Source organism: Pygocentrus nattereri, chromosome 6, assembly GCF_015220715.1.
Source record: "Pygocentrus nattereri isolate fPygNat1 chromosome 6, fPygNat1.pri, whole genome shotgun sequence".
Lineage (NCBI taxonomy): Eukaryota > Metazoa > Chordata > Actinopteri > Characiformes > Serrasalmidae > Pygocentrus > Pygocentrus nattereri.
Window position 1 is genome coordinate 2,497,530 of NC_051216.1, and position 27,373 is coordinate 2,524,902.

At 42.5% G+C, this 27,373-nt stretch overlaps 1 protein-coding gene across 1 annotated transcript; it reads left to right on the plus strand.

Annotated features, from left to right (window-relative positions):
• The first annotated feature begins 1,732 nt into the window (after positions 1 to 1,732).
• tspearb (thrombospondin-type laminin G domain and EAR repeats b) lies at positions 1,733 to 27,117 on the plus strand. The gene is made up of 12 exons (XM_037539116.1): positions 1,733 to 1,805; positions 10,137 to 10,357; positions 10,535 to 10,749; positions 12,333 to 12,423; positions 13,231 to 13,387; positions 15,470 to 15,598; positions 16,815 to 17,041; positions 20,218 to 20,401; positions 22,666 to 22,898; positions 24,180 to 24,358; positions 25,744 to 25,845; positions 26,955 to 27,117. The coding sequence occupies exons 1-12, from the start codon at positions 1,733 to 1,735 to the stop codon at positions 27,115 to 27,117; spliced, it is 1,974 nt and encodes a 657-aa protein (XP_037395013.1).
• The last annotated feature ends 256 nt before the right edge of the window (positions 27,118 to 27,373 follow it).

A 27,373-nucleotide genomic window follows, 5' to 3' on the forward strand; every position in this document is an offset into this window, starting at 1 on the left:
CTAAGCTAAAATTCTGATCAGCTTCTACAGTTACAGACTGTAGTCCATCTGTGTCTCTGATACTTTATTACCCCCTTTTACCCTGTTCTTCAGTGGCACTGCTGTGTCTGATCCACTCAGATGAGTGCAACACACACTAACACACCACCACCACGTCAGTGTTACTGCAGTGCTGAGAATGACCCACAACCCAAATATTACCTGCTCTGTGAGGGTCCATGGGGGTCCTGACCACTGAAGAACAGGGTAACAGAGTATCAGAGAAACAGATGGACTACAGTCTGTACCAGTAGAGGACTTGATACGAGGAGGTAGTCAGAATGTTACGCCTGATTGGTGTATATATTTATATATCACTGCTGTCAGAATAAACCCTCGTATCTCCAAACTGGTAACTTCACAGGAGAAGGAAAAAACCTACTTTAATTTTAATGTAAGTCACTGGAACCAGAATTTTTTCTAAGTAATTCTGGGTCGTTTCTTTTGGTCCATTCATCATGAAATTTACACACAATGTAAGGAGCAAAAGGCATTTTCAAATTATGTCAACAACTGAAGAAATGAAGAAAGGTTTTCTTCTGGCAGTAGAATATATATATATATATATATACCTGCAGTGCTTTTACTGTACGAATGTAAACTTGTCAATAAACCTTCAGAGCGAGAGGAAGTGCAGGGGGTCCTCAGGGTGATGTTACACACTCAGACAGGGGAATTCCTCCCACTTCAAACACAACACAGCACATATAAACTATAAAGTAAACCTCCAACCTCTCTCTCTCTCTCTCTCTCTCTCTCTCTCTCTGTCTCTCTCTCTCTCTCTCTCTCTCTCTCTCTTTCTCTCTCTGTCTCTCTCTCTGTCTCTCTCTCTCTCTCTCTCTCTCTCTCTCTCTCTGTCTCTCTCTGTCTCTCTCTCTCTCTCTCTCTCTCTCTATCTCTCTCTCTCTCTATATATATATATATATCTGTCTCTCTCTTTCTCTGTCTCTTTCTCTGTCTCTCTCTCTGTCTCCCTCTCTCTTTCTCTCTCTCTGTCTGTCTCTCTCTCTCTCTCTCTCTGTCTCTCTGTCTCTCTCTCTCTGTCTCTCTCTCTCTCTCTCTCTTTCTGTCTCTCTAACTCCTCCTCTCTAGTCTGGCTGTATTCATATGTAAATGTCTGAGGGCTGGAACACCTCACAGGTGAAGCTCTGCTGTCAGACGCTGACGTTCAGCTCTTTAACTCAGACTCAGTGTAGAGTGATCAGATTTACAGTGGACAGTCTGTCATTCTGTATCACTGCTGATGCTTTAAATCTTTCAACCAGCTCAATCTAAACATATGTATGTTCTTAATAAGGTAGAAATGTGTTTAGAACTATGTGTTTAGCTGAGCGTGTTTTTGGATTCTTTGATCTACAGTCTAGACTTTTTGCCCTCTGAACTTTCACTAAGCAATGCCTCTGCTTTCCTCTGTGGATAACTCTGGACCTTACTGGAGAAGGAACACAGTTCTAGATGTTATTAGAGCCTGAGGATGGTTCTGGATGTTACTGGAGACTAAAGATGGTTCTGGATGTGACTGGTGCCTGATGACTGTTCTCTGCATTACTGGAGCCTGAAGCCTGTTCTAGATGTTCCTCTAGGACGGTTCAGAGAGGTACTGGGTTCCGCTGTGGTGGAGCTGGGCTGGTATGAAGGATTGTGGTGGATGTTCAGTTCTGGATCTGGTCGGCTGGGTGTGAGAGCAGCTCTGATGCTGCTGCATTTCGAGCTTCTTCTCTGCTGCATCATCAGCGGCTGTTTGTCACTGTGGAGACCATGTACAGGTACAGCCTCTCACCATGCACAGGTGTTCTGTACTGAGCACCGGCAGACGATACTCAGAACTTTACCAATGATAGGTACACCTAACTAGCACAGGTACACCTCACCTTGCACAGGCATACCTCACCTAGCACAGGTACACTTCATTGAGCACAGGTATACCTCACTTGGCGCAGAAGCACCTCACCTAGCACAGGTATACCTCACCTTGCACAGGCATACCTCACCTAGGACAGGTACACCTCACCTAGCACAGGTATACCTCACCTTGCACAGGTATACCTCACCTTGCACAGGTATACCTCACCTAGCACAGGTATACCTCACCTAGCACAGGTATACCTCACCTTGCACAGAAGCACATAGTTACATGTTACACAGCACAGGGGCAGCTCACTTAGTATAGTTACACCTCAAATGCACAGGTACACTTTACTCATCACATCCTCACCTGGCAGCAGCATGACCTCTGCTTCTAAAACTGTAATTCTGCCTAAATCGTCTTTAAATCACTCATTATGACCAGCGAGCCGCAGCGCAGGTGACTGTGCTGTTTCTTTACGCCGTGATGTTACAGAGCGCAGCTCAGTGCAGGTCCTGACACGTCCTTTTAATGTTAACTGTCAAAGACAGTACTTCACCCCACTGTTCCACGCAGGCTTTGTAATTACTGCAGATTTTCTACCAGATTGCCAGAGGATTATGAGCTTCAGGTTCAGTAAACTGTTTAAGCTAACTAATTATGTTCTATCATTCAAAAGCCTGCAGGTAAAGGGAAGGGGCGGGGCCGTTCTTCTGTTCTTCTGTTCTTATGATCTTTCCTTCCTCGCTCCCTCTTTCCGTATAGCTGCAGTGGACGTGGGGGAACTAGATGTAGTCGCTGTCATGGAGATGAGATTCAGATTAGATGTGCCGTCCAGGTGTTGAGATAAAACAGCTGCGTCTCTGGTTGTGGATGAGAAAATGAAAATTTCAGCACAACACAAAAAAAGACTATCAAATGTTTGGGGACACCTGGGGAATTCCTCCAGTTCCGCCAAATGAGAGTAGAGACTCTTTACAATGGTGGTGATGGGAACCAGACGTCACCATGACTACAACACAGAAATAGACACTTTATTTACCATCCAGAACTACCAGAGAACCTACACGAGTCTTCTGAGCTTATATGAAATGTTGATGATGAAAACAGTGGAAAATCTGGAATAATGAGTTTTCTTTGGGGACTATTTTGCCACACGGCGCCCTGCATGTCTCCCTCCACCATGAATGGAGTTGAAGTTCTCTAAACTCTCATAAAACAGCGTCTCAGTCATCAGGCAGTGAATTCAGAACCAGCTCATGTAGGAACTTTCTGTGAGGAGCTTTTAGAGGGGGGACGTCTGGTTCCCATCACCTCCACTGTGAGGAGCTTTTAGAGTGGGATGTCTGGTTCCTATCACCACCACTGGGAACAGCTCTGACTCGGTAAGTTTATCTACACTCTTAAAGAAACATGGTTCTCTGAGGGTTCTGTAATAAAGACAGCAATTCTACATAGAACCGTGAAAACTCAAGGAATCCTTTGCAATTTTAAATGGTTCTCTGAATGGTGAAACGGTTCCTTTTTGGAGAATGTGTTGTAGATTCTTCTGTGTAGCTTTTTTTGAAAAAGCTGGTAATAAAAGCAGAACCATTTTCAAAAGGCTTCTGCATAGAACCATACACAACACATCCTCAGTCAGTCTGAAGAACCACTTAAGCATGCAAATGGTTCTATATAGAACCACTGACTTTGCTAAAGAAGCTTCTGAAGCATTTCACACTAAACCACCCTCTGAAATTCTTTACGTCGTAGTGCATGAAAAATCCCTCAATGTAGTCAGTATATCTGAGATTTCTCATTATGAGACTGTTTTGAGATTAATATAAAACGATTGAACTTTCTCTGCAGTTCTGCCTGTTTTAAGTGATACATGTGACCCTGGTGGAGCTGATAAATGCTGCATGTTGAAATTAAAGCCTAAAGCTGTGAGTCTACCGCTGTAGTGATTTTACTCAAACCTTTTGGACCAGAAGAGCTTCAATTTCTCTCAGTCTGGAAATCATCGTTTAGCAGAAACTGCTCTTCACACTGAACAAGACACTCAAAGCATTAGCGAGTAGCTGTGCGCACAGCAGGTAAAGTGGGACTGATTAACTGCTGCAACAGGTGAAATACAGTCTGTGACCGCACACCTACACAGAGGAGCTATGAGGAAGGTGTTTCCAATAAAGTGGTCACTGAATGGAAACACAGGGCTGGTGTTTCCAAAAAAGTGGCCAGTTTGTGGAAGTATAAGATGGTGTTTCTAATAAAGTGGCCAGTGAGTGGAAGCACAAGGTGGGTGTTTCTAATAAAGTGGCCACTGAGTGGAAGCACAAGGTGGGTGTTTCTAATAAAGTGGCCAATGAGTGGAAGCACAAGGTGGGTGTTTCTAATAAAGTGGCCAGTGAGTGGAAGCACAAGGTGAGTGTTTCTGATAAAGTGGCCAGTGAGTGGAAGCACAAGGTGGGTGTTTCTAATAAAGTGGCCAGTGAGTGGAAGCACAAGGTGGGTGTTTCTAATAAAGTGGCCACTGAGTGGAAGCACAAGGTGGGTGTTTCTAATAAAGTGGCCAGCTTATTTTGAACAGTTAAATTGACAGATGGACGCTATAAAAACCATCAAACTTTTATTTTAATAACTGCTGTTATTATTAGTTTCATAAAGCATTATCAGTAAATAACAGCAGACAATACTGAAATATTTCGCACACGCAGAAGAACCGAATCCAGTCCAGCAAGTATGTCTGTATAATGTCATAAAGAGACATCTGTACGTCGTAGTTTCTGAATGAGAAGTTCATATTGGAACAAAACATTCATCTCCATTTTACTCATTTTCCAAAACGTGAAATTCTCCCTGCAGTTCATTTTAGATGAAGAATGTTTCCTCCTTCTCCTGCAGAGCTGCCGTGTAGGAGATACGAGGTTTTGATGATATTCTGCTTTGTTATTTTTCCTGAATGCATTCTAAAGTGGTCTTTGTTCACACTTGACTTCCACTGAACGTTCAGCGTTTGTTGTGGAATGAAAGGTTCCTCAGAGCCGCTGTGTAAAGTCCTGTTTGCTGTCTGAAGCGGCTGCCCGGCTCTTCGGCTCTTTGAAATGTGATCTGTAAAGTCTCTGCGTTGCTTCGTTTCCCTCTTTGATTTTTTTCAGGCGAATCAAAACAAAACAAGAGGTTTTGCCCTTTGAACCTGAACCGTTTATTTAAGTAAACACTCGCTTCTCATAGAAATCTGACCGAGCCTGTCGTCACTCAGCGCCCTCTCCAAAGGCCAATGACTGAACTGGAACTGAGGGACAGTAGATCACAGTCTATGTGTGGACGCTGCAGTGGTACTGATTGTTATCGTGATCATTTACATCACAGTACTTGTTGTCGTACATCACATGAATGTTGGCCCATATTTCTCAGCGCTCTCTGAGAATGAAAACTGATCTGGGATCAGTTTATGCCTCTTACATTATGTTTCATAGGACTACACAGGCTGATCAGACCTGGCCTTAGACCAGTGTCTTTACTCTGAGATAAGTGTGGGTCAGTGCTTTAAGGGGTCCAGTGTGGTATTAGTGGTGTTGCTTTTCCCACAGCCTCAACGGTTTGATGGAATTTACAATTTTATACACACACACACACACACACACACACACACACACACACACACACACACACACACATTTTCTAAGCCGCTTCTCCGCCAGGGTCGCAGTGGGTGGGTGGATGCTGGAGCCTATCCCAGCGGTCATTGGGCTGAAGGCAGGACACACCCTGGACAGGTCGCCAGTCCTATAATTTTATACCGCTTAATTGTTTTTCTGTTCACTACAATACCCAGCATGCATCGCTCAAATACGTCATACAGCCATTGGGAATCCCTGTGGTGTCAGTGCTGACCAGTATAGGCTAATAAATACGTTTAAAATAAGGATGGCGCTATCCACCCCAAAGCACTTGCAGTGTCCTGCTTCCAGATGCATCATCAGAAGGTAGTTATTTAGACTGTTTACAACAGATACAGTTACAGTTTCTCACTTTGTTTGGAGTTTCACTTTAAGGAACACCTGCATGTTTCATTACAAAGAGGGAGTAATTAGTCCTGTTTGGCTGGATTCAGTGCATTCAGTGTGAAAAGCTGAATAAAATCATGCTCAGCGCTGATAGAGTAGTTTGAAGTTTTTGCCATATTGCCCACCTCGACTACATTTCTCACTGATATACACAAACAGACTCTGAGGACAGAATGAATACATCGATGAATACACTGAGCGGTCATTTAGGGCTGTTTAATCTGCCCTAAAACACGTCAGTCTTTGGACATGACTGTTGTGCTTTATTTGTGCTTTTTATTTCATTTAAATAAATTACTAATAAAATATCAAAATACTTTAGCGTTGGTAAAATTCTGAATAAACTGTCCTAAATGTAGCCAGTAACATCTTTCATCACAGATCACACAAAGGAACCTACTCAAACTCATTTAGAAAACATTTAGGGTTTAACACAGGCTGTAAATCTTTGTCCATGCTGCTCGTCACTGTTACCAGTGTCAGTTTTCTTCATGCAGCTCTTTCGTGAAATATGTTTAATGAGAAAATCACTAATCATTTAAATGAATTTCCAAAAATTTGTAACTTTTTTCCTCACTCATCATCTGCTTCAGTCCACTGCTGCTCCCACAATCCCCCCGAGCAGACGTCAGGTACGGCACTGATGCCAAACTTATTACTCCCAAACGCGCCCACTGCTGAGGAGGTTACTGGTTTATCCGGCCACTCAGGCTTTAGTAGGAACTTCGGTTGGTAAAGAAGCCGTTAACTGAGGTTCTCTGTAGAGAAGGTCTAGCGAGCATGTTTGCTGCACTGAGCACTGAATCTAAAACAGTTGATAAACAAGCAGTGATTTCTTTTAAAGATGGCATATTTTAAAATTTTGTGAGTAGAACGCTAAAACGATTCTCCTAGAAATGTAAAAATTAACGGACTTTATAAAATGTAACTTGGACAGAATACAGATACTTTATTTCTGTACTCTGAATACTTCTGATCCATTACACCCCAAACCTGTCAATGCCCATTACTGCATTCTGCAGTGCCCCCTGTGGACATTCAACTGGTAGAATGAGAATAGGAGGACACTCCCAACTTTCTTGGAGTGTGTTGCTGACATCAAATAAAACAAAATCTCAGTTAGTTTCAACATTTGATATGTCATCTTTGAAGGATTTTCAATGAAACAAAGGATTTAAATGGGTTAATATATGTTTGACACCTTCCTAACTTTTTTGGAAATGGTGCTGGAGCTGGTTTGTGACCACAGCTGAAGGCCTGTCAAGTCACTTCGAGTCAGGGCCATTAATCACAACAGGTTCCTAAAATAGCCGAGTGTAATAACGCACTCTTCCCCATCGCTGATAAGAGCTTTCAGGTCAGAGATTATCTCCACTGATTCCTTCATCACTGCCATCTTCATCCCTGCTGCTTTGCATCATCCTTAATTTGCCTGTTCGAGCTGATAGACACAGTTTTCCAGTGACAAGCTTGATCGGGCAGTGGACAAACTGCTACAGAGCTCAGTGAACTCCTGCCTTCTGCATTAAACACCTCACTCACCATAAACTGGCTTTTCTTAAATAACCTTTCAACAAGATCATTAGTCTCACACTCCCAGATCTCTGAGTCGTGTTGTAGTCACAGCGACCCCTGGTTCCTATCACCACCACTGTAAAGAAACCTGAACCATTTCACACCAAACCGCTCTGAATCTCTCTGTTCACATCTCAACTGTTTAATTATGCAGGATTTTATGTCCCTCATCAAGGGAATACTGACATGCTTTTATCAGTAAAGGAATACCCTGCTGTATAAAGGCCATTAGAACCATTAGGATAAAACCTGAAGCAAAGGAAATGTATAATTGTGTATCATCAGCATAGCTATGAAAATTGATATTATGTTTCCTAATGGTAGAGGTAACATGTACAAAGACAAAAGCAAAGGCCCTAAAACTGAACCCTGTGGGACTCCATAAGAAATGTTATGTTTTTTTCGATGAATGATTTTCAAGTGAAACAAAGAACTGTCTACAAACTACCCTGCTGAACCCTAAGCCTGATGTTCTTGCTTTCCAATGGGAATTGGCTTACCATTAGAGACCACTAACTTCCTGTAGGACACCTTCAGATCCCATTAGGAACCAATCAAATGCATCTGGAGTCAGAACACCTGTTAAACTGGATCTTTTACACTGTGATATCAACCCATGATAACACAGAACACTATTAGATACTTGGCACTACCAGAAACCAGCAGAAGAGTAAAAGAGTAAAGAGTAACTACATCCCAGTACTTTTGAAATATGCTCAAAAATGGGGCACCCTGGGAGGTGCACTGCCCTGATGTATGGGCTTGGAGGTGGGGCTGGGAGGGAAACTGGGTGGGCTGGGCTGCTGTGTTTGTAGAGCTAGTATATGTTAGCTACCAGAACACATGGAGAGAGACAGAATCAAACGGCACATTTGCAGCTTACGAGGCTGACGATTTTTCTCTACTACCATCCCCATCTTCAACGAGGGAAGGTGTTTCTGATCAGAAAAAAGTCAGAGAAAGGAAAACATGAATCCTCACTTAATCTCTCCTTCTGGTCACCTGGTCATACGCTGAACATGATCAATCTTTATCCCAAACTAAGCTCAGGTTAACTGGGTCATGTACAGAGAGCTGGAATATCTCAGCCTTGTGAGGAGGTGCTGGGGGTGTTTAGCTCAGAGTGTGAGTGTGGAGATCTCCTTCATATTTATGAGTAGGGCATCATCAGGGAGCGGTAACGTGGTTTGACTGATTTGCATACTGTGATGTGTCATCGTACATGTCATCTGCGCCTTTAGCAGAGTTGAGCCAAGGGGGGAGGCAGAACTGACCACAATAAAACTAAATTTTTATGGTTTGGAAAGATGTGTTCACTTTTTAAGCAAGGCTGGTACATTTTATTATTACGGTGCAGTGCATTCCAGCTGTTAATGAAAAACAAAGGTCTCGTGACGGAGTTACTCTTTAATGGGTTCCATGATTTTATTCAGCAGGTACTGGGGTCTGTTCCCCTTTAATTGAATAGAGAACCAGAGATGGTTCTTGTGTAAATTTGTGATGACAGACACCAAATTTGGTCAGTCAGCTGAGACGTGTTTGGTGCTGTAGTTCGCTTCTTTAGTTTTAGCACTGGAGCTACAAGTCTAATGTAGCTAACAAGCAATCAAAGCTTATACCCACCTTAGCACCGTGCACACCTGAACCATCACATGCTTGTCTCAAACTCTGTGGAGTTGTTCAGTATCTCTATTATTACAGCATCTCTAGTATTATTTTTGTCTCCTAACTTACCCGCAGTTATATTGATACAAGACCATTAGCAACACATTATTAGCCATGTGAGGGAGCCATGCATCCACAACAACCTAGCAACTCCTTAGCAACCACCTAGCAACACCCTAGTGACCACCTGGGATACCAAAGCAACCACTTATTAAGACCTTTGCAACCACCCACAATACCATTGTACCTATTTGGTAATACCCTATCAACAACCTGGGATACCAAAGCAACCACTCATCAAGACCTTTGCAACCACCTAAAATACCATAGTAACCATTGGCAACACCCTATCAACAACCTGGGATACCATAGCAACCACTTGTCAAGAGCTTTAAACCACCAAAAATACCATAGTAACCATTTGGCAACACCCTAGCAATCACCTGGGATACCAAAGCAACCACTTATTAAGACCTTTGCAACCACCTAAAATACCATAGTAACCATTTGGCAACACTCTAGCAACCACCTCACAACTGCTTAACCTGTGCAACTGCATTTTCTTCAGGAAGTTTACTTTTCTAGTTCTAAGTTCTGTTCTTTCCTTTTTGTGTTTCATTTCTTTCTGTTTTGTTAGTGACTGTTGGTTCTGTTGGTGAAATCTGCCGTTTGTTGTGATTGGTCACATCTCTGACTTTGGAGCTTTAGCCTTTTATTTTAGACCAAAATAATCCCAGAAAGAGAAGAATAGAGTTGTAAAAACTGTGCTGATAGATGCTGGATGTTCTAAGAAGTTTCACTTCTAGTCGTTACTCAGTACCTCAGGGTTTTTATTGATACTTTTGTGCTTCTACTCAGGTTGTTTTTTTGAGAAGGTACTTTTACTGGCGTCAGTGTTTGCACTTTTGAGTACGGGTTTAGGCGGCTCTGCCCACTTCTGTGGCCTGTTTCCTCCACAGATCTGCTGCCGCTGGACCTGCTGAGGCGAGTGGTTCCTGCGGGGGACGTGTATCAGAGCCACGTGCGGTTGGTCCAGTCTCAGGGCGCCCGGGGTGTGAAGTTCTCTGGACCTCCTCAGGCTCTCAGCTTCCCCGCCGCTCCACTCTTCACCAATTGCAACTTCTTCCCTGCTGAGTTCTCCATCGTGGTCACACTGAAGATCCCACAGCCAGCTCCTAACGTGAGACACGCACTGTAACACTCATTAGCTGGGTTTTTAAATGAGCCCAGGCCTCGTGACCTCACCACCAATTCATCTGTGTGCTGCAGTAGACTTATGAGCAAATGTGTAGTAGAGGGCTAATTTGCGCTCATATGTACTAACGTCTGCTGCTGGTTGTGTTTGCTTGTGACACAGAGAGATGAGTATATCTTCACTCTGCTGGACGGAGATTCGAACCGGCTGTTGTTAGGCCTTCGTCTGGCCCGTGATAAACTCCACTTCCTCCGTAGCTCCCGGCGAGTGACCTTCAGGGCTGTGGGGCTGGCGGACGGCCGCTGGCACACGCTGGTATTAGCTGTCACTGGACAGTTCAGCATACTCACTGTGGATTGTGGGATACCCCTCGAGTTGTGAGTTACTGACCTTTGCTGGACTGAAGTGTGTTCATGTATTTGTTGGCATGTTTAGTTAGAAAAATCAGTCAGTCTGAGTCAAGATGTGTTTGGCGTCTGAAGTTTATTTCTTTAGTTTTGCACTAGAACTACAGGGTTAATGTGGCTAACAAGTAATAGACACTTATAAGTTACCTGACCAATGAGAATCATTCTCACACTATATGACATAATTGACTTATAAGCATGAACAAATATACACAAATTAACCCCATCAGAGTCAAGACAGTATTTGAAATGCCATTGAAAAATGAAAATATTGATTAGCAAATCCACTTGGCTTGTATTTAACATAGCACTGTCCAGAAATGCTGCTGACTTCTCTGGGCTCGAGCTCATCTGAAATGGACTGATGCTCAGTGAAAACATGTATTGTAGTCTGACGAGTCTACCTTTCGGATTGTTTATGTAAATAATATATGTTGTATTCCCCAAGCCAAATAAGAAAAGGACCATCTAGATTGTTACCAGCGTAAAGTTCTAAATCCAGTGTATTTATAATAAATTATAAACATGTATCTGAGCAACATATGCTGCCTTTTAGATGATGTCTTTTTCAGGGACCACCATACTTATATCGACAAGACACCAAGCCACACATGTTACAACAGCGTGGCTGCGTAATCAGACTGACCTGCAGTCCATAACTGTGTCTTTGTGAAAACACATGGAGTGTTAAGAGGTGCAAAATACAAGAAAATGCATTTTCTTGTATTTTCTTGATGTTTGTAATGCAAGAATGGCTAAAAATTCCACTTCCTAAACTGGATCAGTTTGTGTTGTCAGTCTCCAAACAACTATTAAGTTCAATCAAGTCAGCTTTATTGTCAATACTGCAATGTGTAAAGGACATACAGTGAGCTGAAACTGCGTTACTCTCAGACCACATGGTGTAAGAATAACATTAAATAGATGGTAAACAGGAAAAGTGTGAATTTAAATAGACACTAAAAAACACTAATCATAAAAAATAAACACTAATCGTAGAAAAATAGAAAAATAAAAAATGATATAAATATAAGAAGGTCCTGAAATGAACACGAAAGTGACATAAGGCACATGAAGATTAAGATTAAGGTCTGTGGGTGTAAATAGTGCAAATATAAAAGTGCTGTTAAAGTAAAGAGGATGTAACACAGTGTAAAGATGCTCCTGTCCCAATGTTTTTGGAACATGTTGCCAGCATCAAATTTACAATGAGTGCATATTTACAGAAAAACAGTGATGTTCATGAGTTAAAACAGAGAACCCAGGTTTGGTAGTGTTTTCGGTTTACAGGTCAGTCAGAATTCACTTATCACTTCTTACTGTCTTTATTAGCAGCTCAAACACTGGGCCAATTTTCTTTGAATTTGCAGTGTTTAGGGCAGTCACGTGCTGATCTAGGCATGCATTCATTGCTTGTTAGCTACGATAACCTCGTGGCTCTAGTGATAAAACTAAAGAAACAAACTTCACCAAACAGATACTGAACATTTCTGCCTGACCTTCAGCTCCAAGTCCAGATATTTACCGTGTTTCTGTTTTATGATGAACTCCAGGCAGATGGAGAAACCTTTCCCTGAGGATCTGAACACTAAAGGCTCCACCTTCTTCATAGGCAGCAGGAGAAGATGGAACGGACTGTTCTCGGTAAGACCACTGGACCTGTTTCATATACAGGCCGAGTGTGAATGAGGGTAAAATAACTCAGAGTCAGAGACGCTTGGCGAGCTACTGCCTGTCGCCCCTTTTCTTGTTTCAACAACAACATAATTTGTTCATCTGTTCCTTCATTCATGTGGTGCTTCGTCCGTCTGTCCTTTGTACGTATGCTTGAAAGCCTTCCCAGAAGAGCTGAAGCTGTTATAGCTGCAAAGGGTGGGCCGACATCACATTAAACCCTATGGATTAAGAATGGGACGTCACTCGAGTTCATATGTGTGTGAAGCCAGACGAGCGAATACTTTTGGAAATATAGTGTATCTCACCCTCACTCTCTTTTTCTCTCTCTCTCTCTCTCTTTCACTCTCTGTCTCTCTCTTTCTCTATCTCTCTCTCTCTGTCTCTCTCTGTCTCCCTCTTTCACTCTCTGTCTCTCTCTCTTTCACTCTCTTTTTCTCTCTCTCTCTCTCTCTCTCTTTCACTCTCACTCTCTTTCTCTCTCTCTCTCTCTCTCTTTCACTCTCTGTCTCTCTCTCTCTCTCTCTCTCTCTCTCTCTCTTTCACTCTCTCTCTCTCTCTCTCTCTTTCACTCTCTGTCTCTCTCTGTCTCTCTCTCTCTCTCTTTCACTCTCTCTCTCTCTCTCTTTCACTCTCTGTCTCTCTCTCTCTCTCTCTCTTTCACTCTCTCTCTCTCTCTCTCTCTTTCACTCTGTCTCTCTCTCTCTCTCTCTTTCACTCTCTGTCTCTCTCTCTCTCTCTCTCTTTTTCTCTCTCCCTCTCTCTCTCTCCCTATAGGGTCTGATGAGACAGCTGGTTCTGTTACCCGGTTCTGATGCGTCCTCTCGGGTTTGTCCGTCCTCTCACCCTCGACTGTCCATTCTCTCTGTGCCTGAGGTTCTGTTACACCTGCCAATCAAACCACCAACCAATGAGCTTCCACTCTACCCGTACGGTAAGCAGGAACATTACCTATCTCACTTCCTCTTGTGTTCACCAGCTAATGAAATAAAAACCCCTCCCACCTTCAAGGTGCATCATCAGAAGGGGGTTTTAGTGTTTAAGGTGTAAGACCACCTCCTGCAGGTGCGGCAGCTCCGCTGCAGGAGGAGAGCAGGTGTGTTTACAGCCGATGTGGTGGTGCTTCTGTTTTTAATTCCTGCCAAAGTGTCACTTTAAGAAACTCTAGATGAGACGTCTCCAGACCTGCAGCGGGCGGAGAGGAGATGGACGAGACCCGCTGACGGAGTTTTGGTTTGTTTAAGTGGGTTTTCACTTTTAGAGGAGACACTCAGTGGTTTGGCAGCATAAACAAACACCTGAACAGAGAGTGATTCTCACTTCACACCAGACGAGAAGGGAAAACGGGAGCAGGTCCAGTGAGGGATTCGGGAGATTCGCAGTGTGTGAATAAATCCGTGTCAGTGACGTCGTCTCACAGGTTGAACTGTAAACGTTAAAAGTTCATGCTGAAAAGAGTCGATGCCAATATATTTTAGCATGTAGCTTAGCAACCTGGGGCTGTATTAGAGAAACAGTTCTGATCTGACAGGTCACGATGAAATTTCTCACATATTCCTATTACAGAGGCACATCTGATCTTGACAATCAGCTGTCAGGAGTTTCCAGCTGAAACGTAAACACAATCAAAAAAACATAAAAAATGTGAATTGAGCTGCTGCTACTGATGTAAAAAAGGTAAAAAAAACTAAATTGTGCTAAACTGTAAATAGTGAATACTGTAAGAGCGCCCCCTGCTGTTTATCAGAGCACCTCCGCTCCTCAGTTTCAGTCTCCATTTCCCAAAAGCTTTAGCTGAGCGCACTAACGTTCCTCCTACTAATAAACAGACACATGTTCAGCTCCGCCTCCTCATTATTCACCACCATCACTGTAATACTCCATCATCAACATTAACACAGGAAGGAGATCAGAGGGGCGGTGGAGTTCGAGTCGGCAGCGTCTGAGATGTTTAAAATGCAGAGTTAGAAGAGAAAAACATCTCCCAGTGAAAGCCGCGTTTTACAGTAGAAATAAACGGAGCTCATTATGCTGGTAGTGAACTACGCTGCCTGACTCAGTTGCCTCAAAACCAGAGAAACGGGCCTTAAACAGAAATCAGGACCCTGCTGGGATTCATCCTAAAGTTAGGACAGGATTTAGGGGTTTAGACTAGTTAGAACAGGGTGCCCAGACTTCAGATCGTACTGTGTCATGCAATGATGTGCAAATCATTTAAACTTAATATCTAATTGTACAAAGACTACATGCCAAATGCTGGAACACAAAAATTGATTGTTTTTTGAAAAATGTTTGCCCATTTTCAATTGATGTCAGCTACACGTTCCAAAAAAAGTTGGGACGGGGTCTGTTTACTGCTGTGCTTCATCACGTCTTCTTTAACAGCACTCTGTCAGTGTTTGGGAACTGAGGAGACACTGCTTTAGTTCTGTAGTTGATTCAGGATTTTAAGCTGCTCGTCAGTTTCAGGGTCTCCTTTGTTGTTTTTTTTCATTTCATACTGCAGCAAATGTTCTCAGTGGTGACCGGTCTGGACTGCAGGCAGGTCAGTTTAGCGCCCGGACTCTTTTAATACGGAGCGGTGCTGCTGTAATACAGTCAGAATGTGGTTTGACATCGTCTTGCTGAAATAATCAAGGCCTTCCCTGAAAAAGACGTCGTCTGGACGGCAGCAGATGTTGATAAAACATGTTTATATCATTCAGCTTTAATGGAGCCTTCACAGATGAGCACGTCACCCATGTCATGTGCTCTCTCTCTCTCTCTCTCTCTCTCTCTCTCTCTGTCTCACACACACTCTCTCTCTCTCTCTCTCTGTCTCTGTCACACACTCTCTCTCTCTGTCTTGCTCTCCCTCTCTGTCTCTCTCTCTCTGTCTCACTCGCTCTCTCTCCCTCTCTCTTTCTCTGTCTCTCTCTCTCTCTCTGTCCCTCCCTCTCTCTCTCTCTCTCTCTCTCTGTGTCTCACTCTCTCTCTCTCTTGTTCTCTCTCTCTGTCTCTCTCTCTCTCTCTGTAGAGGCTGAGGTGAGGGTCAGTCCGGTGGTCCCTCTCTGTGGGGTGGGTGAGGAGGGTCAGCTGTGGTTCAGTACAGTGAAGAGAGGCCTGTTCCTGTGTGACGGAAACACGTGGGTCACCATGTTGCAGGGTACACACACACACACACACACACACACACACACACACACGCACCACCTATCATCATGATGGTGGTGGTCCTGAGCTTCATCCTACCCACCCCGAGACAGTATGATCTCCTGATGGGGCCGATGTTTGGGTGACCACACTACTCTGGGACAATCAGCTTGCTTTTAATGGAGAGACGTCCCCTGCGTGTCCAGGACAGAACAACAGAAGAAGGTCCTTTGTAACAACACCAGCTTCTCCTTCTGGTCAGTCACTGGAGTGGCTACTCATTCCAGGCTCCAAAACTCATGACGGAGATCCTGCATGAAGGAGATCCACAGGATGCAGCAGTCTGGTCAGGAGTTTGGTGAAGAGGGACGTTCCCAGGGCACCTTCTCCAACTCCTGAAGCAAGCCGAGCAGATCCATGGCTAGGAGCTGTCAGACAGTTTCTGTCCTGCTCCCATCACCGTCTCCTAGTCACCAGAGTTCACATTTCCTGATACTTCACAGACTCAGATCCTGATGGACTCGGATTAGAGAGCTTTTCTTTGCCTGTAGAGCTCTGGAGTGGCTCCAGAAGCTGTCGAGTCACCAGCCTCTGCCTGTTTCACCCCTGAGGTCTAATGCCAGCTTTTATGGGTAACAGTGAGTCATACAGTGTCAGAAACCACATAATTAAAACTGTTAGAGATTAATGAACAACTTTGTGGCAAAAATGTGCTAATTTTCGTCGTTTAAGACATTTGCTTTCGAATCTCATCATCATACTCTTAAAAAATAGGGTTCTTCAAGGGTTCTTTAGTAAAGGGAACCATGAGTTCTAAATAGAACCATTTGCAAGTGTAAATGGTTCTGTGCATGGTGAAATGGTTCTTTAAAGGTGTGTATATGTGTTGTGTTGGTTCTGTGTAGAGCCTATTTGAAAAAGCACCTAAACAGGTTCTTCTATTGTTAAGCTTGACATCATAACAATAGCAGAACCTTTTGCAGTGCTACACAGAACCATTTTCAGAAATGTACAGCACATTCTCCATCCACCTGAAGAGCCATTTCACCATGCAGAGAACCATTTATGCCTCCAAATGATTCTATACAGAATGTATGGCTCTAAATAAAGCCAGTCTGCTCTAAAATGTTCTTGAAGAACCCTATTTTGAAGAGTCTGAAGAGGCTCAGCAGAGACTAAGAGCTGAAAGCCTGTTCTGTCTCCAGTTCTGATGCTGCTGTTCTCCACAGAGAAAGAGAGGCTGGACTACGTAGAGGAACACCAGGATCTCTTCACCGTCTCAGAGACGTTTGATATCGAAGTGTTCAGCATCCCGTCTGTTGGACTCTTCATGGCGACAGCAAACCGGGACCAGGGCTCGACTGTGTACCGGTGGACCAACAGCAGGTTTGAGAGATACCAGAACATCAGCACCCTTGACGCCCAGGCGTGGAAGTTCTTCACTGTGGGGAAAGAGGTTTGTATGGCTGTGTCCTGCCATCTAGTCTCTACAGCAGAGGGAGATAAACACCACACCCCCAGAATCTCTTAGTTCTAATAATTCTCCCAAAAAAATATGCTGGATCAGTCAGAAGGTCCAGAACCACCTGAGTGAACGTTCTTCAGAGTCTTAAGGACAGTTTGATCTATGGCTTAAGCTTAAATGCTGAAAAATAATAAATGCCTTCCAAAAGAAACTTTAAAATGTAGGGATCCATATTTTGACCATTTAGCTTTAGTTGGCAATTAATTTATAACCGTAGAGCTGCTACGACAGTTGAATAATCTATCGATTATTGAAACGAATAATCGATTATTTGGATTATGAATCGGGCAGTTACTCAGTACACTGAGGTACTAAAGTAAGGTACTAGACTGTCTCTGGGTCAGTTCCCCTCCTGTCCCTGGGGTGTAACCCTCAGGGCTCCATCTCAGTCCCTTCAGTCAGGGAACATAACTGAACCATAATCCACTGAGATGATCTGTTCTCAGCTGTACTGACTCCATTGTTTGTACCTTGATGAACCAAAAATGTACCTTCATTTCTAACAGTGCTCAGTGGCTGCTGTGTGCAGAAGGTCATGGCTGGCATTTGATGTGGTTGACTGAGCAGAGACACTTTTAATGTCATAAATCAAACGTGTGAAATCACAGAAATTAATTTTGTCTGATGTTAAATGGAAGCTTCCCCTCATACCCATAATTACAGCCAGCAGCTCTCCAGCTGTTCAGCCTGCAGCTGCTTTATCTCCCTCTCTCTCTCTCTCTCTCTCTCTCTCTCTCTCTGTCTCTCTCTCTCTCTCTCTCTCTGTCTCTCTCTCTCTCTCTCTCTCTGTCTCACTCTCTCTCTCTCTGTCTCTCTGTCTGTCTCTCTCTCTCTCTGTCTCTCTCTCTCTGTCTCTCTCCCTCTCTCTCTCTCTCTGTCTCTATCTCTCTCTGTATCTCTCTCTCTCTCTCTGTATCTCTCTCTCCCTCTCTCTCTGTCTCTCTCTCTCTGTCTCTCTCTGTATCTCTCTCTCTCCCCCTCTCTCTCTCTGTCTCTCTCTCACTCTCTTTCTCTCTCTGTCTGTCTGTCTCTCTCCCTCTCTCTCTCTCTGTCTATCTCTCACTCTCTCTGTCTGTCTGTCTCTCTCTGTATCTCTCTCTCCCTCTCTCTCTCTGTCTATCTCTCACTCTCTCTCTGTCTGTTTGTCTGTCTCTCTCTCTCTGTCTCTCTCTCTCTCTGTCTGTCTGTCTCTCTCTGTATCTCTCTCCCTCTCTCTCTCTGTCTATCTCTCACTCTCTCTCTGTCTGTCTGTCTGTCTCTCTCTCTCTGTCTCTCTCTCTCTCTGTCTGTCTGTTTCTCTCTGTCTGTCTCTCTCTCTCTCTCTCTCTGTCTGTTTGTCTGTCTCTCTCTCTCTGTCTCTCTCTCTCTCTGTCTGTCTGTCTCTCTCTGTCTGTCTCTCTCTCTCTCTCTCTCTCTCTCTCTCTCTCTCTGCAGTGATTTATATTACAGCTGCAGTCAGAGGCACTTAAACCTTAATGTACCTCAGACTTCCAATTATGGCAGAGCAGTAAAGTGAAATTGAAGGTGGATGTTAAGCAATAACACGCCTCACTAATCACTAAACATCCTTCCTCTGTGTCCCAGAACTCTCCACGCTGCTTTGAACCCAGATCTGAAGAGAGCAAAATCATTACACTCACAAACTTTCACTCATAACATTCTCTTATATATGAAGTTTTTTATTTCAGAATCGCAGTAAAAAACATCTGTTTTTACTGATGGTTAAAAAGGCCAACTCTTAACCCTTTATATCCCAGACTTACCATTCACTTATTAATCATAGGACTTATTGTTCAGTGTCTAATATGAAGTATTCAGTAGTTTGAAGCTTCTCCAGCAGGGAGCGCTATTAGTCCCCATGAACCCACACCAGAAGAAGCTCATCAATGCACATATTTATTATAACGCCAATTACAGGGGTCACCCAAATGTTAAGGACAGTCATTTTAACTTTCAACAAAAATCAAACCACTTTGGGAGCCACAACATTTATGTCTGTTTTACCGTCTTTGCTGTGTGTGCTGATGTTCTAGTGTAGGCTAAAAAATATAAATGAAAACACAGACTCACTCTGCTCTGCTTTCAGCTTCAGCTCAGTTGTATCTCCAGCAGGAAACTTTTCCTCTAAAGAAAAACAGTTTCTTGGAAAATGTCTCTTAGTGTTCAACTTTTTATGAGGCTGAAGTCGCTTCTCATTCGCCAGCTTCTTGTTTGAATTTTCCCATCCCACCTTAAATGGTGCCTGAGGCATGAGAATGCTGCTCCATTTAAGGTGGAACGGGAAAATTCAAACAAGAACCTGGAGAATAAGAAACTTCAGCTTTGTAACTTGTTAGTGTTTGTCAGTCTCTCACTGCAGATTAAATGTATCAGGAAACCAGCTGGACTGATTATAAACACTAAGAAAGTCCATCCGTCTCCAAATGATCAATGTTCATCTTAAATCTCTCTCTTTGCCGTATCGTAGCTACTAGCTGGGCGGGATTGTCGTCTGTGTTGCTATGGTGACCAGCCGTCTGGGCTGATCTTCAGGGTTAAAGGGTGAATCAGCAGTTCTACATTAACTCCAGCGTTTAAGACCATTTACTGTTAAACTGTGTTGAAGGATCAGCAGAGCTTTATTTTACTGTAGAGGAGGATTATTTTATTATTACCTAATGATCTGATTCAGCTGTGGAGCCACAAGAGGGCAGTAAAAGAGCTGCATCTGTTTCCACACCCACATGTTGCCAACTACCACACCGGCAAGTGAAGCAGATTTCAAAGGGTGTTGGATTACTCACTATTACATTATTTAATCTGTGGTTTCATTAAAAATATGAAATGAATGGAAAATCCGCAGCAGTCAAAGCTGCAGCGTACCACATACATACCACATTTTTGGGGGTGATGTAATCTATATTTATGATTTTTATAACAACAAAATATCGTCCTAATTATTGTTAGATGTGGCCCAGGCCTCCAGTGTCTACTGTTAATTATTCAACTTGTACTGTGAAACTAATATGTACTTTCTGTAATTATGAGAATGAGGAATTTATGGTTGTTGATAGTAGTGAAAATAAATGATGCAGTGTGTAAATGAGTGCTGTGTTTGTGTGGCGTAGATTTTCCTGGTGGTCGCTAACTCTGGCAGTAATGGTGGTCAGGAGGTGTCGGTGATCTATAGGTGGAATAAGCGAACTCTGAGGTTTGTTGTGTATCAGAAGCTGCAGACGCACAGTGCCCGCGACTGGGAGGCTTTCCACATCCACAATGAGGCCTTCCTCGCTGTGGCCAATCACAGACAAGGTGAGACTCACCAGCACAGGTGCAGAGATTCATTTTCTCTTCACAGTTAACACCTTTAGACAAGATCACAGTGATAGTTCTGCACTGAACATGTACAACATTCAGGCTTCAAGGGGCCTCTACAAGAAAGAAGTACTGTTTTTACCTCCATGACACACGTTAGTCCCTGTCTGTAGCAGTGGTGTAGCCAGGATGTAATGTGGGGGGCCTGGTACAGGATGGGGGGCAGCTAGGAAGCCTTATATCCCAGAGACATCACTATAGTTAGGATAACAACTGACAACCAGCCTAAACACATGATGCCTAACCTCACCTAGATTTAAAAAGCATCATCAAATCAAAATCTGATGTAATGCAACAGCTGAAGAAATCAGGGGGTGGAATATCTGCTGTAGATCTGCCCAAAGGAGCCACACGAACATCTCCCAGTTTAGGAAATGTGCTGATTTGTCCTCCCACTTTGATAAAACACAGGCAGTATATAATGTTGCATGCAAAGCCTTCTATGTTTATCAAGGCGGCCTTTTATACCGGTAACAGCGCCGCAGCTGCTCGAAGGTTGTTTTCACTTTGTTTTTTGATGCTTACCACCACAGAGTCATGTACAGAACTGGGGGTTTAGTGGGCCATGACTGGTTGGCAGGTCTGCATAAGCTGGACACAACAACTTCACCACCAAGTTTAGGGTGCTTGTAACCAGAAAGACTTGCAAAATGTGAAAAAACAAACAGTGACAGGAGTCAAACTACTACAGCTTGTGCAAAATGCAGAAGCAGGAATATGAACATGGACCATATTAGAGCAGTTTCAGCTTCGCTGCACTGGCTTCCCGTTTCCTTTAGTCCAATATAAAACTTTACTACTGCTTTTCGTTCTCTTACTGCTTTAGCACCTTCATACATCTCTGAGTGCTGATACATGAAGTTCCAAATCCAGCTTAAAGATCATCCTGTGCTGCTTCTCCACATTTCACACATGAAGCTTAAACCAAAAGATCACCAAAGATCGGGAACATGATAACGACAAACATCCGTCAGGACCCTGCCGTCAATAAAAACAGTTGAAACAAATTTCTTTACTCCAGCGTTTAACTAGTTTCTTATTATTTCCTTTACTTTTACTGGAATATTTATATTACTTTGCCTTTCTGTTAGTTGCATTTTATTGTGTTTTTATTTCTTATTTATGCTTTTATCGAGCTTTTAATTGTATTATTATGAATAGTTTATCCCCCTTTCTGATATTTATTATTTATTTATTCTATTATCTTTTTCTATTTGTGAAGCACTTTGAGCTGCATTTTTAACATATGAAAGGTTCTATATAAATAAACATTATTATTATTATTATTACTATTATTATTATTATTATTATTATTATTAACATTTAATAGTTGCAGAGAATCTGTAAGAATTCATGACCTAAAATCCATGTAAACTACAACAAATATAATTTTTAAGGGCAATAAGTTTAACAGTTTTTTTCCATTATAAATGTAATTTGTAAAATTGTCATTTTATTTTTTGGATTAGAAGTAGTGACACAGTGAATGTTCTCTACAAACTCCAGTTTTTCCACTTATGTCTCTTTCATTTTCTCTTTCTTGTGCAAGTGTATCATCTTACATCTATTCTGCTGAAATATCTCCTGAAAAATCAATAGCATGTACTTAAAGGCCATTCTGCTGGATGCTACTTTCCATTATTATTTATTTATTAATAAACATAGAGCTGAAAGATTAATCGTTTTTATCTTGACATCACAATTTCAAAGTGTGCAATTTTTAAATCGTAAGAGCTGCGATTTATATCATATAATACATCATCAGCAATGTTGTCTAAACTTGTTTTAAATGGAAATGAAACTAATAACACAGAGCTTGTAAGCTGCCTGTAGAAAAATTAGACCAATCAGGAGCAGCACAACACCACGTTCTGTATATGTGACATCACAACCACAACTAAGGGGTGGTCTGACACACTCAGCGTTTGAGCTATATCCCAGAAAAAGTGGATATTCTGCTCTTCTTGGGCAAAAAAAACAAGCCTGGATATTTGTTTATATAAAATGACTGAATTTAAATCACAATATTGGTCAGAAAAATCGTTCAGCCCGACATGAACATTTCTGCTCTTAAATCGCCTCACAGATGACACAGATGATGTTCCACTGAAACAGCCTCTAGAGCTCCGTCTGTACTGACAGTCACAGTCTGTGCTCAGCATGAGATTTACACACTAAACCCCCCTCGAAAACATCTACAGGTGAAATGAACCACAACATTGACAGTGTGATCTACAAGTGGAACCCAAACACCAGGAGTTTTGAAGTGAATCAGACCATCGCCACGTCTGGAGCTTACGACTGGGAGTTCTTCACCATCGGCCCGTTCTACTTCCTGGTGGTGGCCAACACCTTCAATGGAAAATCCACCGTCATCAACTCCACCATCTACATCTGGCTGGGAGGAACGTTCCAGCCGTTCCAGTCCATCATGGTAACTGACAGAACTCAGTCATATCCTAGAATTTTTAGCTCATTTTTATGTAATGGAATTGCCATGTTTGTTTGTTGTGTTTAAGCTCTGTAAGTATCGTAGTAATCATCTTACTTCGCTAAGATTTGGTTGGAAGCAAAAGGGTTAAAGTCTTGACATTTCTAAAGGAAAATGATCCAATCAGGATTGTTCTCTCTGTGGTGTCTAGGTAGATACAACTAAGTGAGTTCTCCCATTGGTCAGGCCTTCAGGAGCTTGAGTGAAGCTTCAGGAGCTCTACTGAAAGAGTCGCTGTCTGTGTTTACATGCTAGGATTTTCTCCAATCCGGTTAAACTCATAAATGCATGAATTTCTTTTATGCCCAACTTATATATGAACTTATATGTGACTTACAAGCCAACGTATGTGAAACTGGCTGTTTTCAAATACGGGACATATATTTCAGTCACATATCAACATAAACAAACATGTATTTCACATGAACATTATTAATGTGTGGATGGCATGCACTACTCATATGGTAGATCTTTCTATATAATATATAAGGTTCTCTGCATCTTCTTTGTTTCTTCCACATAGACTCCTTCCTAATGAAGTGAATACATTCAGATTACAGATTCAGACTGAGGTCTTTATTCTCACTCTACTCAACAATCTGATGAAAATCTGTGTACATGCTTACTACAACTAATCCGATCCAAATTTACATGCATGTGTAGAGAACCGCTTAATGTAGACGTTACAATGACAACCAGCATCACGTGAGTCCAGTCAGAGTGAGATGAGCAGCAGTGAGCAGTGATTGTGTTTTTAACTGCTTTAAAATGACGTCAGACTCAGGAAAACGTCCTTCACACGTCCTTATTAAAGAAGGCCGAGAGGAAGACGTCGTGCTCTGATATATAATAATGTCTGTTACAAGCCTCAGATAAAACATTAAATGACTTGTCTGAATTTAATCTAGAACAGACAAAATATGAGCATTCTGATCATAGGTGTTTTTAACTGAGGTTTGATAGGCATTCAAACTGTAATGGTGAAAATCAATTTTTCTCCTGAATATTGCTCTAAATTTTGAGTGAATCCTTCAGTGTATGTGTTAGTATGTGTATTAGAGGGCACTGAAACACCCTGCAGGCATGTGAGCTGTATTATAAGGGGGATTTCCGAGGCTGCGGTTTGTGCTGCTTCAGTAAAGAGTCGTGTGTGATTAGTGCCTTTGAGCTCTAACCTGCTATGTTTAATGAGAGGAACTCTGGATGTTCTGTCTGACCCTGCAGACCACTGGAGCGATAGACTGGGAGATGTTCCAGATCGGGAACAGGTTCTTCCTGGCTGTGGCTAACAGTCAGAGGCTCGATGGCTCTGGCTCCATTCTTTATAACATCAACTCCACCATCTACGAGCTGAACATGACCTCGCAGACCTTCGTTAAATTCCAGGACATCACGACCAGCAGGTATCACTAGCTTCATTATGATTGACCCCACCAGCAGGGCTGCACTCAGGATGACCACTACACGACTTTGTGCAGTTATTTTTTAGCGTCATGTAATTTTACTGCAGGGTTTATTGAAGCAACATTCACTTTATTAAGATACACTTTTACACAAACAAGACCTGACCCAAACTGGAACCCACAGAACCCACAGAATGCACAGTTCTAGCTCTAGTCCTTGAGAGACAGATGGAACTTTTATAATAACCACAATTAACAAATTTAATGGTCTTTTTGGTGATTCTATGATCAAAAGTGTCTAATTTGGCTAATTAGCTCACCTTATTGGCTGGTATGAATGTTCATACTGCACTTTTCTGCTGACTCACACTATGATGTCTACATTTACACGGAATCAGGAGTTGAATCCGATCAAATAAAGCTTCAGATTTTCTCTGTTGAGTCGCCCGACCAGGGACTCGAACCCAGGCCCTACTTGCTGTGAGGCTATCCACCACGCCACCATGCTGCCCCGTAACAATTACAACTTTACTGGGATGCATTCAACTATATATGCATATGTATAGGTATGATCCATAATATATATGTTGCACACACTGTAGGCATGTCGTTATTTTGTGGTTGGCACCATGTTGTTATACCCATGTTGGGAACTCCGGGTCTAAGCATTGTTTCTCTATGGGTTTTTTTTTTTAATCGCCTCTAGCGCCCCCTGTGTTCAGTGAAAACATTCAGAACCCAGTATGTTTTGTCCTGTGAACATTCTTCTCTCGAATACCACTGGATCCTCTGAATTACGAGGTCATTAAAGAGCTGAAATATGAATATCGCTACATGCAGCTGAAGCTACTGCGCACTGAGTTCACGTCATTAGACTGGCAGCCTCCTTAAGCCGGTTTCGGCAGTGAGCAATTCCACGTTCAATTCCAGGGGCAGATAGAAAGGAGTCAGAACTACATCAGCAGGTTCCCCTGCAATTCTCTGTTCTTCATCTAATGCTCAATGAAACACCATAAATCTCTCGTTTTAGCTCGATCTGAAAAGATCTACAGGTGTATCTGCGCTTGGGCGGATCCAGTCCAGACTCCTGAATCGCTGAACCGCTGATGAGCTGATTTAGGCTCTCAGAGCTCTCAGAGTGTTATGATTGTGTTTCTTTGCTTGCTGCCGTCTCTGGATTTGGCCTTGATTGCTGATTCAATCAGTAACGCTTTTTCTATTCTTTTTATCCGCGAGTGTCTGAGTGATTCTGTCACGTGACATATGTACATACATTTTGAAGCTTTGATATTGTGTGACAGCAGTGTGTCTGTGCAGGCCACCCCCCCCGCAGGCCCTGCTGCTCCGCCATGTGTTAACACTGTCCTCATGGTCTGTGTCCGCAGTGCTCTGGACTGGGAGTTTTTCACCGTGGGGGATGATAAGTTCTTGGTGGTGGCGAACTCATATGATGGAAACTCCTACTCGCTGAACAGTGTTATCTACAGGTGAGCTCACTGCTGTCCTCTGGGTGCTTCTTTCGGTCAAGAGCTGAGGTCAGTTAGGTACACAAACACCCGACTCAGGTCACCTTTATTACAAAAACACTGCGACTCACAGGTGCTTATATAACCTGGTTTGTAGGTCCTACAGGAAGATTCATCACAACTAATACAGACATTTGCAGGTGTTGATAGTGGGTTTGCACTGCAGTAACAGCCTCTAGTCTTCTGGAAAGGCTCTAGATGTTGAACTTTGCTGTGAGGGTTTGATTGAGCGATAGTGAGGTCAGGTACTAATGTTGGATGGTCAGCCCTGGACACTCCAGCTCATCCCAAAGGTACTCCATCATTCCAGAGAACACAGTTCCACTGCTCTAGCCCACCTTGACATGGTCACCTTAGGATGATGTGCAGCTGATCTAGAGCATCCTGTTCTATTGGTCAGTGCTTTTCTATGCAGTTTGCAGTTTTGTGTCAGCAAAGGGTGACAATAACATAGTTGAATTCACTCATTCGGGGACTATCAGCAGTTTAACAGGTTTAAGAAAGCTCTTTGCACCTAAAATCATGCTATTCAGAAGACTCAAAAGCACTTTCCTCAACTGTCACAATGTCCAATGTCCAAATTCTAAAATAAAGAGTGACCAAATATGTGAATTCTTGAATAAAGAATGACCAAAATTATGTAAATTCTAAAATAAAACCTACCAAAAATAAATTCTAAAATAATTACTAAAATTATATAAACTCTAAAATAAAGACTTGCCAAAAATATGGAAATTCTAAAATAAAGAGTGACCAAATATGTGAATTCTTGAATAAAGAATGACCAAAATTATGTAAATTCTTGAATAAAGAATTACCAAAATTATGTAAATTCTTGAATAATTACTAAAATGAATGACCAAAATTCTACGGTATAGAATTACTAAAATGATTCTAGAGAAATTCTTTTTTTTTAAAACTTCAATTCTAGAGAAAAAATGATCAAACATATAAATTCTCTAGTAATATGTAGTATATCATAGGTTTTAACATAACAGACCTGTGAGTGGTAGCATGTGTGTGTGTGTGTGTATGTGTGTGTGTGTGTGTGTGTGTGTGTGTGTGTGCAGGTGGCAGGGCTATGAGAGATTTGTTCCTGTTCACACTCTGAGCACAAACGGGTGCCGAGATTGGGAATTCTTCACCTCCTCAGACGGATCCTACCTCATCTCCTCCAGCGCCAGACAGGCCCTGTCCAAGATCCTCCGACTCAGAACCTACTATCAGCACTGACCCTCTACGCTGGACAGTGTAATGTCCAGTTATAACTACACCAAAACAGCATACTGGACCTCTGTACTGGACACTGGAACTCTGTACTGGACACTGGAACTCAGTACACTGCACAGGACACAGTAAAGTCCAGTTAACACTATGTTAAAGCTGCATGCTGACACTCTGTACTGGACACAGTAATGTCCAGTTATCCTCAACACAGAAAGGACAGTGGAATTCTGTTATTATTCATATTGTTGTGATTTTGTTTTTG